The sequence below is a fragment of the Mastomys coucha genome, unplaced genomic scaffold, assembly GCF_008632895.1.
Source record: "Mastomys coucha isolate ucsf_1 unplaced genomic scaffold, UCSF_Mcou_1 pScaffold22, whole genome shotgun sequence".
Lineage (NCBI taxonomy): Eukaryota > Metazoa > Chordata > Mammalia > Rodentia > Muridae > Mastomys > Mastomys coucha.
Window position 1 is genome coordinate 144,059,234 of NW_022196905.1, and position 14,897 is coordinate 144,074,130.

A 14,897-nucleotide genomic window follows, 5' to 3' on the forward strand; every position below is an offset into this window, starting at 1 on the left:
TCGAACTCAGAAATCCACCTGTCTCTGCCTCCCAAGTGCTGGGATTAAAGGCGTGCACCACCACCGCCTAGCATAGGCAGAGCTTTGATTACCTGGATTGGGGGGATGCATGGTAGGAACCATGCAGAGAGATCAAGAGGTCTCTTTAGATGGGATGGACCAGGAGTGTATGGCCCCTGAGGACAGGTACAGTCCGGTGAGACTCAAACAGCGAGTGATTTGGGGAGTACAGCTGAGAAACACCCAGTCTAGCATAGAAAAATAGTTCAGGGGTAATCATCCAGTAATTGTGCTAAAGTTAAGTAAATACATTGATAGGACTCTGCCTTGATTATTGGGGGGGCAGGTGTAGTGGGGGCTGGCCGGTCATAATAAGAACTAATGGAGTTATTAATGACAATTACAAACACACAGTGACATGGAGATCTTCTACACACTATGAGCTCAGTTGGTCTGGATTCACATGAGGCCTGAAAGGAGTGAGGGGAGAGAGGATTTTCATGAGTTCATTTTTTCTGACCACTGGTTCTTCTACTCAGGTTGATCACCTGTAAAGTGGTTTCCCATCCATTCCACTTGATGCCTTGAGAGTGGGCCTGGAAGGAGCTCAGTGTGAGAGGGAGGTGAAGGAAAGAAAGGTGTTTAGGAATGAGCCTGGCTTCTTTCTTCCTTTCATTTGGATCTGATGTCCCTTTCTGGTAGAGCAGCTTTGACACATCTTCTTCCCCCCTTTATCTTGCTAGCCTGGAGCTGATAGAGGGGGATAGCATCTTGCTATCATCCTCCCTTGACTGCACTGTGCGCCTGTGGAGCCAGGACGGAGCATACATAGGTAAGTCCGCCTCTGCTCAGCTCAGGGCCAAGGAGCCATGGCTCCACCAAGTCACACATTTGTGGTAAAGTGTGTTAGTATGACCAGGCTGCCATAAACAGAGTGGCGTGGACAGGATAGCTTAATGAAAAGTTATTTCTTCTGAGTTCCAGACTTTGGCTCCAGGATTGTAGTCTCCATGTGGCCTGATAAGGAATTTACTTGACTTTCAGAGCACTGGCCTCTTGATCCACACATGATGGAGATAGCTCTCCGTTGTCTCTTATAACAAGAACACTAATAATATTAGGTTTTATAATCTCATTTAAAGCCAATTACTTCACCAGGGTCCCTGTCTCTGAATGTAGTCTTTTGGGGGAGGGGATTTAGGCTTGAACATACATATTTGGGGGGCTGTGATTTGGTCTATACTATAATAACATCAGCTTCTTGTATTGAAAACTAGAAAAAAAAAATCAAAGACATTTGAACTCATTGAAATCAGTGGGCCGAGGGTTGTCACTTTGGGAAGGAACTGTTTATCATGAAGATCATACACAGTAGAGACATTCAGCTATATGGTGGGCAAAGGCCTGGCATGTATGGATCATAGAGACAAGAATAACCTAGTCCACTACTTAGAAAGAAAGTGCCCCATGTGGGGCACAATATGTTGTAATAAATATTTAGAAATCCCAGTGTGGGATTCCTACAAGTGTTTAAAAATAAAATAAAAATTAGAAAAGGAATTCTTCACCCCAATTCAGCAGGAAGCAGTCATGGAAAATCATCATCCCAGGCCCTTAAGTTGGAGTGTCTGGTTTTGGTTATTTTATGAATTATAGACATGTTGTCATTTTAAGGGATAATTTGCAAATGTAGTTTTGGACAAGGAAGAGACTAGAGAGCTTAGACTCAGGGGTTTCTGCCTTTCCTTTCCTCTTCTCTATCCTTTCCTTCTTAGGTAAAAGGAAGGGTGTTATAAAGAAGAAAGGGAGATAGAGTAATATTGTAAGAAATTACACAAATAGGGAAGGAGAAGAAGCTGCCATGAGATAGAAGAACATGCAGGGGAGAAGGGAGAGCCACCATGGGTTAGCTGAGCCACAAAAATGTGACTCTGTGGGCTGGCTAATTAGAGCTAAGAGCAGCTCAGATGGAACTTAGTAAGTGATAACTTGGGTTATGGATAGAAGGTAAATTCTAACAGCATGGAGGGTAGGCAGATGCTCAGCTATTATACTGTTTAAAGCATAATAAAATATAAAGGCTGTGTGCATGTGTTTCATCTAGGAACATAACCAGTCCAAGGCAGGTAGAAACCCCATGCCAGGATTATTTAATATTTATTACAACAGAAAGACTGTATGGCCTGTCTGTGTACAACATCTTGGTCCATAGCTTGTGTTTCTTGAACTAGATCTGTGTCTGGTTGAATTTATCTTTCAAGTTCTTAGTACATTATTGAGTAGCCTACACCTACATGGTAGGAGGCCTTCTAGGATTCTCTTTCAAGGGTTAGTTGTTCTATAATTGTTTCCTATAAAGCTACCAGGTAATAGCTTAGCTGGACTGGGGTGGCCTACCCATGGTAGCAGTTAGCTTCACTCTGGTTAGAAGACAGGTTATTATTTCCCATTGTGATCTGCTTGATACTTACGGATTTTTATTTTGGTTTTTTGGTTTTTTCAAGACAAGGTTTCTCTTTATAGCCCTGGCTGTTCTGGAACTCACTTCATAGACCAGGCTGGCCTTGAACTCAGAGATCCACCTGCCTCTGGCTAGCAAGTGCTGGGATCAAAGGCGTGCGCCACCACTGCCTGGCCGATACTTACTGATTTATCTTTATTCCTCCAGGGACCTTTGGGCAAAACTGCCCCTGGGATGTTTTCACTCCTGATTCTTGGGGTCACCCAAGAGTCCCCTTTGAGATTCTGATAAACCCTCAGAGCATGCCTACCCACCTGGTACTGGAAACAGATGTTCCTGCTGGATGCTTGGGAGGACGGCAGGAGCAGGACCATGTGACAGACGAGAAGGTCCTGTTTGAGGTTGGTGTCTGAACCCAACCACTTGTGTTTCCTTTGTGGGTTCTCTGCTGATCAGCAGGATGCACACATAGGCTAAGAAAGTCAAAGCATGATCTGGCGATTCAAGCCAACAGGGGAAGGAGAGTGTGTCTCCTCCATTCTAGGCAATGGCACTGATCTGGACTAGGAGGAAATGTGATCCATCTGTGATTAAAGGACAGGATCTCTAGGGTCCTTTTGCCTACAGAAAGGCAGCTGTCCCTGGCCTTGGAACACAGCAGCATGCTCAACTCTGGTGTCGAATCTGAGAAGGGCAGACCCTGCACTCAGCCCATACTTCCTATTCTGAGATGTATTTGAAAGCATCTAATAACTGAGAGGAAGCTATGATTGGCTTAATGCCCAACTCCACGAGAATCAACGTCAGAGCAAGAGACTTGGAGAGGGCCCTGGGAGATGCAACCTTGATTTAGAGCTCCCGTGAAATATATGCATTTCCAAGAAATGCTTGCCCTTTAATAAATTGAAAAAAAAGGTCATTTCATGACCTATTGCTTGCCAGCTATGTCACAACTCAAAGCAGGACACCTGCTCTGCCAGCAGAATCGTCATGTCTTCAGTTTTTTTCTTGGCAGCCTCACATAATACAGATCTCCTAGTATAGCCCAGCTACCGACTCCAGCTTAGAGCCCCAGAGGTGTTCAAAATAGGAACAAAGGATCCAGGCAAGCATGTGCCAGAAACAGCTTCTGCCTCACCTGAAGCTCCTCTTCAGTCTTGTCGTCAAGGTTATCGAATGATAGATACCTCAGTGGCAGTCTGGGGAGACTCAGAATGTGGCATGCACTCTTGGCTGATTTAGAAACACAGTCATATCAGCTAGCATTCAATATGGAAAGCTCTAATGTGTTCATTAATTCTGATAGGCCCGCAATTTAACAAACAAAAGCTCAGGCGGGGGTGGGAAGAGAAAAAGGAGAAAGAGGGGAAAAAATGGCAAAGCCCCAGTCAGTTTTGGTTCAAAGACAGACTTAGGGAGAAATCAAAATTCAGGTTCAAGGGCAGGGAGTGGGGAGAATTCTGGGGGTGCACAGTGGGAGGAAGAGAAGACAAAAGAAAACAGTAAGGCAGGAAGGGTGAAGGAAGCAGGATGCTCAGAGAAACAAAATCAGGGTACTAAAATTTATTGTGTGGTGCTTGCTTTCCAAGGCTGAGTGATTTTGATCTTGTATAAGATAAGATTCCTTCATGCCAGGGAGATATGGCAGCAAATAATGTGACACTTGGAGCAGAAGCTGAGAGATCACATGCTAAAGACTGACTTGAAGAGTGAGCAATGAAAATGGAATGACACTCTGCAAACCCCAAGCCAAGAGAGTGCACTAAAAATGTCACCAGTCTTAAACACGGAAAGCCCACCTCCAGTGACATCCTTCCTTCAAGAAGGCCACAGCTCCTAAGACTCCCAAACAGCATCACCAATGGGGGACTGTCCTAGTTTATGTCAAGTTGATACAACCTAGCATCACCTGAAAGGAAGAAACCTCAACTGAGAACATGGAAAAATGTCTCCATGAGATCTGGCTGTGAGGCAAGCCTGTAGGGGGGAGGGCCCAGCCTATTGGTGGTGGTGCCATCCCTGGGCTGGTGGTCCTGGGTTCTATAAGAAAGTAGTCCAAAGAAGCCATGAAGAACAAGACAGTAAGCATCATCCCTCCATGGCCTCTGCATCATCTCCTGCCTCCAGCATCCTGCCCTGTTTGAGTTCCTGTCCTGACTTCCTTTGGTGATGAACAGTGATGTGGAACTGTAAGTCAAACAAACCCTTTCCTCTCCAACTTGCCTTTTGGTCATTGTGTTTCATCATAGCAATAGAAACCCTAACTAAGACAAGTTGGTACCAGGAGTAGGGTATTGCTGTGACAGACCTGACCGTGTTTTGGAGATTGTGATAGGACTTTGGAAATTTGGGCTCCAGAAGCCATTGAGTATTAGAAGCTAAGAATGTTGAGACCAGTGAAGACAATGGAGGCCTGACTTGTAAAGTTTCAAAGGAAAGTTTAAAGACTCTGTCAGGGCCATTTGCTATTTTGAGTTGAGAATCTGTGGTTCTGGTTAGCTAGGACTGAGGAATCAGCTGTGATTAAAAAGAGACCAGCTTTCTTGAGGTGAAGTTTTCTGGAACATGTTTCCTCAGTGTCAGCACACAGACATAGCAAAGTTTGTATACCTCATGCTGGCAGTCAAACTTGGTAGTGTAAGAATCACTTAGGTGGCGCTGATTTTGAGAGCATGAAGGAAAGCAGCCTAGGCTTGGCAATACGTGGCAGGGTTGGAGTCTGTGAAGAGAGCCCAGGAGAGGCTATTGTTGAAAGTGCAGTCCAATTCCAGCAAGGGACTGTAGCAGTTTTGGAGATGCCAGTACAATGGGATGACCACAAGGAATAGCAGCAGGTGTGGAGTGGAGCTGGTCTGAGCCCAGAAGACAAGTTATGCATGTGGTCTTATATTTTTCAAGACCTACTTGAATAAGGGTTCTTAAACACTTCAACCACCCTTAAAGCCCAATTGACCAAAGATAGGGGAGGAAAATGGTTAATCAGACAAGGGGGATGTGAACCTGTTTAGAAGTGATTCCTTGGGGTGACCAAGCCAGCTCAGTCAGTCAACAGGGCCTCGAGGGAGGGAGGGAGGATTGAAAAGAAAAAGACAATTAGACAACTTTATAACATGACTCCAGCCAGAGGTGAGACTGAAGCAGCTTTACTTTTCTCCTGTCTGCTTTTTATCCTATTCTAAGTAAATGCAAAGAATAAGGTCAATTCTAGGTAAAGGAACAAACAAGGAAATAAACAAAGTCCCATGGTATTCAGGGACTTAAATCAAGATGGTCAAGATCTTGAGCCTACTTCCGTGACCTGGCTCAGTGTCAAATTCCTGCCAAATTTCCAGAAGTGGTTCCAAGAGCTCTCCACATTGGGGCAATTCCAATCTTCATGGCCTGCAACCCACTCTACTAGCAAAACACCAAGCACAAAAAAGCAGCAGCAGCTCAACCCAGAAGAAACCATGAGGCCACACTGATTGGCTTGAATCCGCTGAAACAAGAAGCAGCAGCTAGAGCACCATCAGAAGTTCTTCGGTGTGCTTTCCTCTACAGAGTCACAACAAGCAGAGGTCAGTACAGAAAGCAAGGCAAACCAATGCCACAGAGTTTTCAGCAAAGACTAGCAAGGCGAACCAATGCCAGAGTATTGTCCACTGTCTGTTGGGTTATACTCTTTCTAAACATCACATGCTCTTACATCAGACATATTCTAGAAAAACACCAAATGTCTGTTCTTAGCAAAATATCCTCTCATGTGTCTGCTTCAACAAAACATCCTCTCATAAGACAGCTTCCTGAAGAATATCACATGATACCATTGAGTCGCCAATGAAACCAGAAATCCCCATTTCAGGTGTGTACTGCAGAGGGCTGAGCCAGAGAAGCAACCCAAGCCTTTTGGAGGAGGTCAGAGGATTGTGAGTGAGCTCCAGGCATTGGATATTAAGTTATCTATACTGTTGGAGATTGGTTTTGCTTTTATTTGATAGTGACTGAAGTAAGAAAGTATTTATTTTTAATTTTACAGGAGCCCATAGTTGAAAGACATAAAGTTCCTGGGGATAGTGGGTAGAAACATCCAGGATGGGCAAAGGTCATTGGCTGAAGACTTAGGGTACTGAAATGCCTCATTAGCATGAGGAAGCATTTCAAGAATCTCAGGTGCTAGCTGAATGTGTTCTTATCAGGAAAAAGGAAGTTGATCTTATAATCTAACTGAGGCTATGTGACATTCTTCAAGTAGAGACAGGTATATGGGGTTTTGAATTCCCCAGACAAGGTCAGAGAAGGGGAAGCTCTGCCAATGAAGGGAGCCTTTCTTATTGCACTGAGCTCAGAGGTTATCCAGTCATGGTGGACTTCCACCTTAATTAGCAGAGTTTTCCCACACCTTTATATTAAGGCTGGACAGGACAATCCAGTAGGAGTAAAAAGAGTTCCAAAAACATGCAAGAGAGTCAGAGATAGCCCCCTTCCCACTGTTAGGAGTACAAGAACACCATGGTACATAACTATAACAGATATGCAGAGAACCTATGTCAGATCATACATGCTCCTTGATGTTGGTTCAGTCTGTGAACCTAGTTAGCTGATTCTGTGGGTTTTCTTCTTTCTTTTTTTGTTTTTTTGTTTTTTTTCTCAAGACAGGGTTTCTTCTGTGTAGCTCTGGCTGTCCTGAAACTCACTCTGTAGACCAGGCTGGCCTAGAACTCAGAAATCCTCCTGCCTCTTCCTCCCAAGTGCTGGAATTAAAGGTGTGCGCCACTACCGACTGGCTTCTGTGGGTTTTCTTGTGTCCTTGACCACTCTGGCTCCTACAATCCTTCCTCCCCTTCTTCTGCAGGGACCTTCCACCCCAGCTCTGCCTAATGTTTGGCTGTGAGTCTCTGCATCTGCTCCCATCAGTTGCTGGAAGACTCTTGATGACGATTGTGCTAGGTTCCAGTCTATGAGGATAGCAGAGTATCATTAGAAATCATCTCATTGGCTTCTCTTTAAATTGCCAGGCTTCAGGCTTATTTGATTCTATCTTACCCTAGGTTATCCAGCCTCTGGTTCCTGACTCTCCAGGCAGTGTCAGGCATGGGCTCCCTCTCATGGCATGTGTCTCAAGTTGGACCAGTCATTGGTTGGCCATACCCTTAATTTCTGTACCAGCTTTACCCCAGCACAGCTTGCAGGCAGGACAAATTGTAGGTTGAAGGTTTTGTGGCTGGGGAAGACTATGGGACTTTTAAAGATTGTAAAAATGTTTTATGTTATGATGTCGATGTTAATGTGTGATCTTGGGAATGAACAAGAAGGAAAAGATTGTGGCTCTGAATGTTTTTGTGTCAAGTTGACAAGGGGTCAATTGTCTTGGCTAGTTTTTTTTTTTTTTTAATGTTTTATATTGCACTTTTATTTTGCAAGAAAATAAATTATACAACTTAAAAAATAAAATCCAAAAATTAAGCAGTTCATCAAAATATTTCAGCCTACTGCAAACAGAAAGTGCTACTGTGGAAAAGTGTACAGTGTCATCTCAGTATGTAGTGGTGCACATTCACAACTGTACAGGTCATGATGAGAGGCTACACCTTAGGAACTCCAGACCACACATAGTGTAGATGACAGGAACACTCTCAAACAATGTGTCTCTCATAACTGTAACCTTGGGAAAACTTGTGGCAGCATCCCAGTCATTCACACAAAAATGGAAGAGCCAGCTTGAGTTTATGATAGCAAATCTTTCTGTAAACTAGCAAATATTTCACCCAGATTGAATTTGAAAATTTTGCCCTTGGAGCAGAGCTAATGATATCATATTCAATTTGATGAAGAGTTAAAAAAATATGAATAATTAACATTTCACCTTTTTGTAGAATTTAATATGTATGCACAAAGAGTAAGAGCTTTCAATGAACAGGCTGATAAACTTGTCCTGGCTAGTTTTATGTCAACTTGACATAAGCTAGAGGCATTTGAAAGGAGGGAACTTCAATTGAGAAAATGTTTTCATAAGATCTGTCTATAGGGCATTTTCTTAATTAGTAATTGGTTGAGGAGTAATGCCACCCCGGGTTAGTAGTCATGGGTCTGTAAGAAAGCAGGACTGTTGGCTCTTGGTCATGGCCTCTGCTCTCACTTCTCTGTGTTCTTCTTCCAGCCTGAAACGACACCTAACCCTCGCTCCCCAGAAGGTCCCATTGTTGAAGCCAAGGCGAAAGCAGATAAAAGCCGATGGTCTGCATTTTGCCATGGCAGGTCAGTCTGGACAATCAGGCGGGTCAAAGAAGCAACCTCTCCCTCACCCCTAACCCCAAAGAATGCATCATTCCTTGGCTGAGGTCTGCTAGCCTTCTATTTACTACATATGTTATTTGTCTCAAAGCTCTCCTAGCCTGTAAGTACAACTAAGGTCAGTACTCGAGTGTCACCCACTGAGCATCTTACCTATGTGATTTAACACCCCTCTCCCATTTTATCAGTCTACCACCCATGACCAAGGCCCATCCACTTGTCTTTGCCGACAGCTCTGTGGCTGGTGTTTCTAGTCTTGGCAGCACGCAACGCAGTATGGCCTCACCATCTCTTACCCAAGTACCCTATATAGCCCTTCGGTCTCCCTGAGTGCCTGGGGCCCTAAGGCCTCCAAAGCTATACATCCTAGGTTACCTCAAAGCCCCACATGCACTCCAGGTCCCTATTTACTAGGACATGCTTCTAGAGAAGCAGAGTGTTCCCTTCCAGTTCCCTGAGATGTTCCTCTCTAGGTCTCAGTCACCAAGAGACCCAAAGAAACAGCCTCGTCTACGTCCTCTGATGCTCCTCTCACCACAGAATTTAGGTTAAGTGCCTGGATGCGTGGTGGCTCCTCAGCATGTTCGTCAAGAGCCAAAGTTCCTTCCCTGTACAGAGAATTTCAATCTGCATAGTATCTAATGGTAAAGACAGCTACAGGGACCCCTTGCCTTCCGCCTACACCCCTGAAAGTACAAACAGGGGCATGGGGATGCAAGGCCTGTACTTTCCAGGTGGCTCAGCATGCTTTCTGGAATATTCTAGGAGTATCCACTTACTTCTGCTTCCATCTTAAGGGGCAGCACACAGTCATGTGACCACAGCTGGTCACAACTGAGGCCATATCTAAGGATAGGAGGGTGAGAAAGGGTTTCTGGTAGACAAGTAGCAAGCTCTGTCCCAGAAGCTAAGAATGTTAGATGCTCTGCGTGCTTGTAGAATTTGAGGGTCTCCACCCACCATGATGCATCATGCTAGAAGGTGTCTTTGGATTTGGAAGCCAAAGTTTGTCTGGGTCAAGTAGCTAATTTATGGGAAAACAACATAGACTTGGAATTTAGTAACTGTGACTATGAATCATTTCAACTTCTTGTTTATATACTTGGAGATCCCCCAAGAAGGTACAGGATACAGTAAGATGGCAGATGTGATGTGTACTGGAGTGTGATGCGAGTTGGAGACTGGACACAGAAGGCTCCTTCCCTGTCCACAGACACCTTTAGCATCTCCACCCTGGACCAATTGAGTTGTTAGCAAGGTAGCCAGCAGCTGCAAACTGAGTCCTGGTTTTTTGTTTTGTTTTTGTTTTTCAAGGCAATTGGAGTTGGCTGTCCTGGCTCTCACTCTGTAGACTAGGCTGGCCTCAAACTCCTCCTGCCTCTGCCTCCCAAGTGCTGGGATTAAAGGTGTGCACCACTACTGCGGCCCATCTGAGTCTTGTTCTTTATACACCTCCTCAGGCCCGCTTTTGCTCCCAGTTGCCTCTCTCCTCAAAGACACCGATGCAGGACACAAGCCGGAAAAGGTTCCAGATGTGATTAAGAGCAAGTACAACAAGAAGCCACGACGATAGGTGTTGCTTGACTCTCTTCTGTCCAAATGGTGTTAACACCAAATGGCAGAAGGGGAGTTAGCTCTAAATTTAGAATTGGATTTGATTCTCTGTGTTTGCTTACCACAAGGATAAAATGAGCAGAACGTGAAGAGAGAGGCACTCGGGAGAGGACAGAGGGGACAGTGGGCCTGTTGGGTGGGTCCTACCCCATCAACCCTGGTGGTTGCTGGGTAAATTTTAAAACATATGCCTTTTAAGGCAGGGAGCACTAGAAATGATATGTACATTCTATCAACATGCCATTTCAATTTGCAATATGAAGACTACACATTCATTCACCAGTCTTTGAACGTTAAATGCACCATAAACGAGCTTTGATTTCTGCTTTTACAAAAGTGAAGCAGACCTCTGCAAAGCATGGAAGCACAATGTTCTTTCCAATTTCTAGAATTTCCCCAAACTACTGTTTTTCCTCAGTTCTCCATCATCTGCCTGCTGAGCACCTTCAGCCCTTAGCAAAGGCTTCATTTTTCTCATTATTCTCACATTAATGTAATTTTCACTTTGTTCATATAAATTTATAATCGCAATCAAGTGTCCAAGAGGCATGGACAGGTGGGAAAACAACCACAGCTGGTTCTGGCTAAGCGCTCACCTCTCCCAGTTGGGTAGAAAGCTACCATTGCTGTCTAGCAGAGCAGAGCATTCACAGGGCTGTTGAGCATTTTCAGAGAGGGTATGATGGAGTTGCTCAGACCACTGGGTCCTTTTAGAAAGCATCTACTTCAGTGATTCTTTATGTAACAGATTCTCTGAAAGTCAAATCACGTTTTCTGTGTGTAGCTTGACTATACGTAGAAAGCAAGAGAGATCACAGGTGGGAAAGAAGACCGCAACTGCAGCGCGTAGGACAAGCCACTCCACTCTCCACTGTGTCAATGAGGCCCACATGTTGAGGATCTCCCACCCAAGGCCACCACAGGCATTTAGGCAGGAAATTCAATAAGACTTTGTTCAGTTTTCATTATATCACTGGAAACACCCCACTGCGGATCTCTACAGAAAAGGAAACTGAGGCTCAGAGAGGCCATGCTGCTTAGCTGAAGTTAAATCATTAGTAGGTAGCCAGGCACAGAGAGGGCTTCCCTGTTCTTTAGTTTTCCTGAAGTTCTCCTCTGAGACCAAGCCTTGGGCTTTTCTGTGAACATAAAAAGAAAACACAGACTGTACCTGCTCTAAACACGGGGATGCCTTGGGCAAGTGGCAGATGATTGTGAATCAAGCATCCACCGGCCTGCAGAATGCAGCCCCAGGGTTGGCGCTAGGGCAACTCACTGAGGAGCTTGTTGCCTGGGGTCCCTTTAAAGTTTAAATAGAATAGTGGGAAGATGTCTGGGAGATGTTGCTTCCCTGGCTCAGCAGGGTGAGGCGAGGCACCGGGATCATTTCCAGAGAAATGGTACCAGGGAGGTAAGCAGACAGCCCAAAAGGATGTGAAAAAAGTAAAGCGGGGAGTAGAATAGCTTTTGGCAGAGAACGAAGGCCAGGCCAGAGAACAGGGGACCAAGATGGCAGCAGAGTTCCAGAGACAAACCATGCTGTAGGGAAGCAGGGCTTAGTACCCCTCATTCTCCTGAGCATTCCGCGTTTTGTTGAAAATCATCCCACTTCACAATATGTGTTAGGGGCTGCTCTGTGCCTACACTGCACTGTAATAAAACACAGGGGACACACCCACAAACAGAAAGGAGTCTGTCCTGAAAAAGTTAAGATAGGTCACCAGCCTCCATTACCTCATCCTGAGGCTCTTGCATGATGGGAGGAGCATGAAGCGTTATGGGAACATTAGTGCAGGGAATGATGAGAGAGTATTTGGAGAGAGGGAATTCATGCTGATGAATGAGAAATATTAGTGAATATTAGGGTGTGGCCACTTGAAAGGAGTTTTAGAAGGAGACGGAAGTGCTACCACGTGTATGAGGCTGAGGATGTTGTGCTAGGTAAAACAAACCAGTCGCAAAATGACAAGTATGGCCTGATTCCAAGGCACAAGGTACCTAGAGCAATCAGACTCACTGAGTCAAAGTAATATGGCTGCCGTTAGGGGCCAAGGAGAAGGGAACGAAGGCATGCTGCTCAACGAGTATGTTTTCAGTTTTGTGAGGTGGAAGAGCTTAGAAACTGACTGTGGTGGAAGGTAGATGTAATCCTGGCACTTGGGCGGTGGAAACAGGAAAATCAGGAGTTCAAGGTTACCCTCAGCTATATAGGGAGTTGAAAGGCCAGAGGCCAGCCTTGGGCTCTGTGAGACCCTGTCTCAGAAAACTAAAAGTTCTGGAAATAAACAGTGATGGTGGTTGCACAGGAGTGCGAATGTACAAAATATGTATTTGGTCCAGGTAACTTGTACAATGTATTTAATGCTGCAATTAAAAATAAAGAACGGGGAGGAGGGGTTGGGACCAAAAAGGTGCCTCTGGTTAAGAGCACTTTGTGGCTCTGTTGGAGAACCTAGGTTCAGTTCCCAGCATCCACATGGCAACTCAAAACCATCTGTAATCAAGTTCCAGGGGGGTCTTTTGGTCTGCCCAGGCACTGCATACACACACACACACACACACACATACACACTCAAACACGCAAGCAAAACACCCATACATATGAGATAAAACTACTTTTAAAAATTAAAAAGTGCAGAGGTAAGACTATGAAAGAACAAAGCCCTTGAGAAAGAGAGAAGAGGGGCCATTCTGGCTCTGAGTAGTTAGTTCAGTGCAAATGAAGTGGTATTGAATTGCAGGAGCCATTTGGAACAAGAAATGTATTGTAACAGGTGGGAGCAAGGTACCTAGAAATGACCAGAAGGAAAGAATTGGTGAGACACAGTCCAGGGAAAGGGATTTCACAGAAATATGCATTCGGAAGGCATGCTGGGGTACTCAGCAGGTGGAGTGGGGGAATCTTGTAGTTGCCTGCTTTCAGAAACCTGAAGAATCCTCACACTTGTCCCCCCGCCCCCCCGCCCCCAGACTATTGTCAGGGAGAAGAAAGTCTTGCTGGAAGATGCCCGAACTCAAATGGCCCAGCATTTACCAGGCCCTCCAGTGCCACGAGCTCGCCTCTGTGTCTGCTCTCAGGGAGAAGCCAGATCTGTCTGTTCTCGGCTCTGACTTGTTCCTGGCCACTTCCCACAGCCAGGAGAGAGAAGCGGAGCTGGAAAGAAAGAAACTCTCACCCTGGAGCAGTTTCTTGCCCGAGTGCTAAGGACCTCGACCTCCTTGCTTGGCCAGTTCTTTCCTGTGTAATGGAAAGGTCTGGCTGAGATTAAGGCCTGGCCTCTGAGGCGCAAAAAAAAAAAGAACAAGTTGAGAAATGATCTCAGCCCATATGGGCTCATCCTGAAGCAATTAGAGCTGAAATTTCGGAGAACAAATCGGATTCGCAGTGTTCTTTCTGGAATGTCAATGTCTCGCTGGGTGGAGGGAATCCAGAGCAGGTGGCCGCAGCGAGTGGCCCCCCAAACAGCTTCTCCAATGGGCCACCTACCACTTAGGGCATCTGTCTGGGGTAGGCTGAGGACAGGGAAAATCAGGGAGGCTGCTGGAAACAGGGAAGACACTTTGCTAGGGTACTTTTTGCCCGGGAGGCCTGCTTTCAGACAGATGGAGTTCTCGTCAATGCCTAACAATACCCTGGGAATAGACACTGTCTGCAGCCATCTCACCAACAAGGAAACTGAGGCTTCCAGATACTCATCCACTTGCTGAAGGAGATAAGAGATCGATCAAGGGGTGTGGCCTTTTCTCAACCCGAGACTCAGGAGAGGCTAGGTGTGGCCCCTAGGAGCTGGGGGTCAGTTCCTCTGTGATTAGTTCAGTAGGCAGATCAAAGGTAATGGTGACTATGTTGTTGTCCCCTAGACCCTGATGGTGACTATGTTGTCCCCCAAGCCCCTCCCACCCCACACTTCCTGGGCTGCTGGGGGGGGGAGGAGGAGTTAGGGGAGGAGGTGAGTGGGGGAGGAGGAGTGGGGAGAGGAAGAAGGTGAGGGAGAAGTGGGAGGAAAAGGAGGAAGAGGAAGAAGGTGGGGGAAGGGGAAGGAGGAAGTAAGCCAGGTGGCTCCAGAGGGTAGAAGAGGCAGCAGGATGCTCCTAGACACCTCCGGAACATAATTCTGCCCACATCTTGCTTCCACACTTCTGGTCTCCAGAGCTATGAGAGAATAAATGTGTTTGCAGGCAGCCTTTGGCTACTGTGCACCAGCTGCAGGCCCAAAAACCTAATGCAGGCAAGCACCATGCCTTCCGGAGGAACGCAGATTTCCCCAGGGCACATAGAGCACTGGCAGCGCTGAACTGCTGTTGCACTCCCTCATGCTGTTCACATTTCATGCGTATGTCAGGCTCCTGGTAAGCTCTGGGGACTCAAACAGAACTAGGACTCTGCTCTTGTTTTCAAAGAGCACTCAGCCTGGTGGCATGGAGAAGCATGATAACCAAGAGAGGGCGAGACAAGGTTGTTTGTGGGGTGAGGGGTGGGGGGTGGGGGGAGGGTCCCTGGGGAAGAAGCTCCTGAAGGGGAGTGATGGACATGTAAAGGTTGCCCTTCTAT

The 14,897-nt window shown here is 45.9% G+C and overlaps 1 protein-coding gene across 1 annotated transcript in view; it reads left to right on the plus strand.

The window, feature by feature from the left end:
• The window catches only part of LOC116068804 (WD repeat-containing protein 49-like), a 54,290-nt gene extending 40,571 nt beyond the window's left edge, over window positions 1-13,719 (plus strand). The window contains exons 16-19 of the mRNA XM_031338813.1: window positions 744-832; window positions 2,669-2,862; window positions 8,598-8,695; window positions 13,316-13,719. Coding sequence (XP_031194673.1) covers window positions 744-832; window positions 2,669-2,862; window positions 8,598-8,695; window positions 13,316-13,550 — 616 coding nt within the window. The 3' untranslated portion in view covers window positions 13,551-13,719. The remainder of the gene's footprint in view (window positions 1-743; window positions 833-2,668; window positions 2,863-8,597; window positions 8,696-13,315) is intronic.
• Window positions 13,720-14,897: the final 1,178 nt, after the last annotated feature.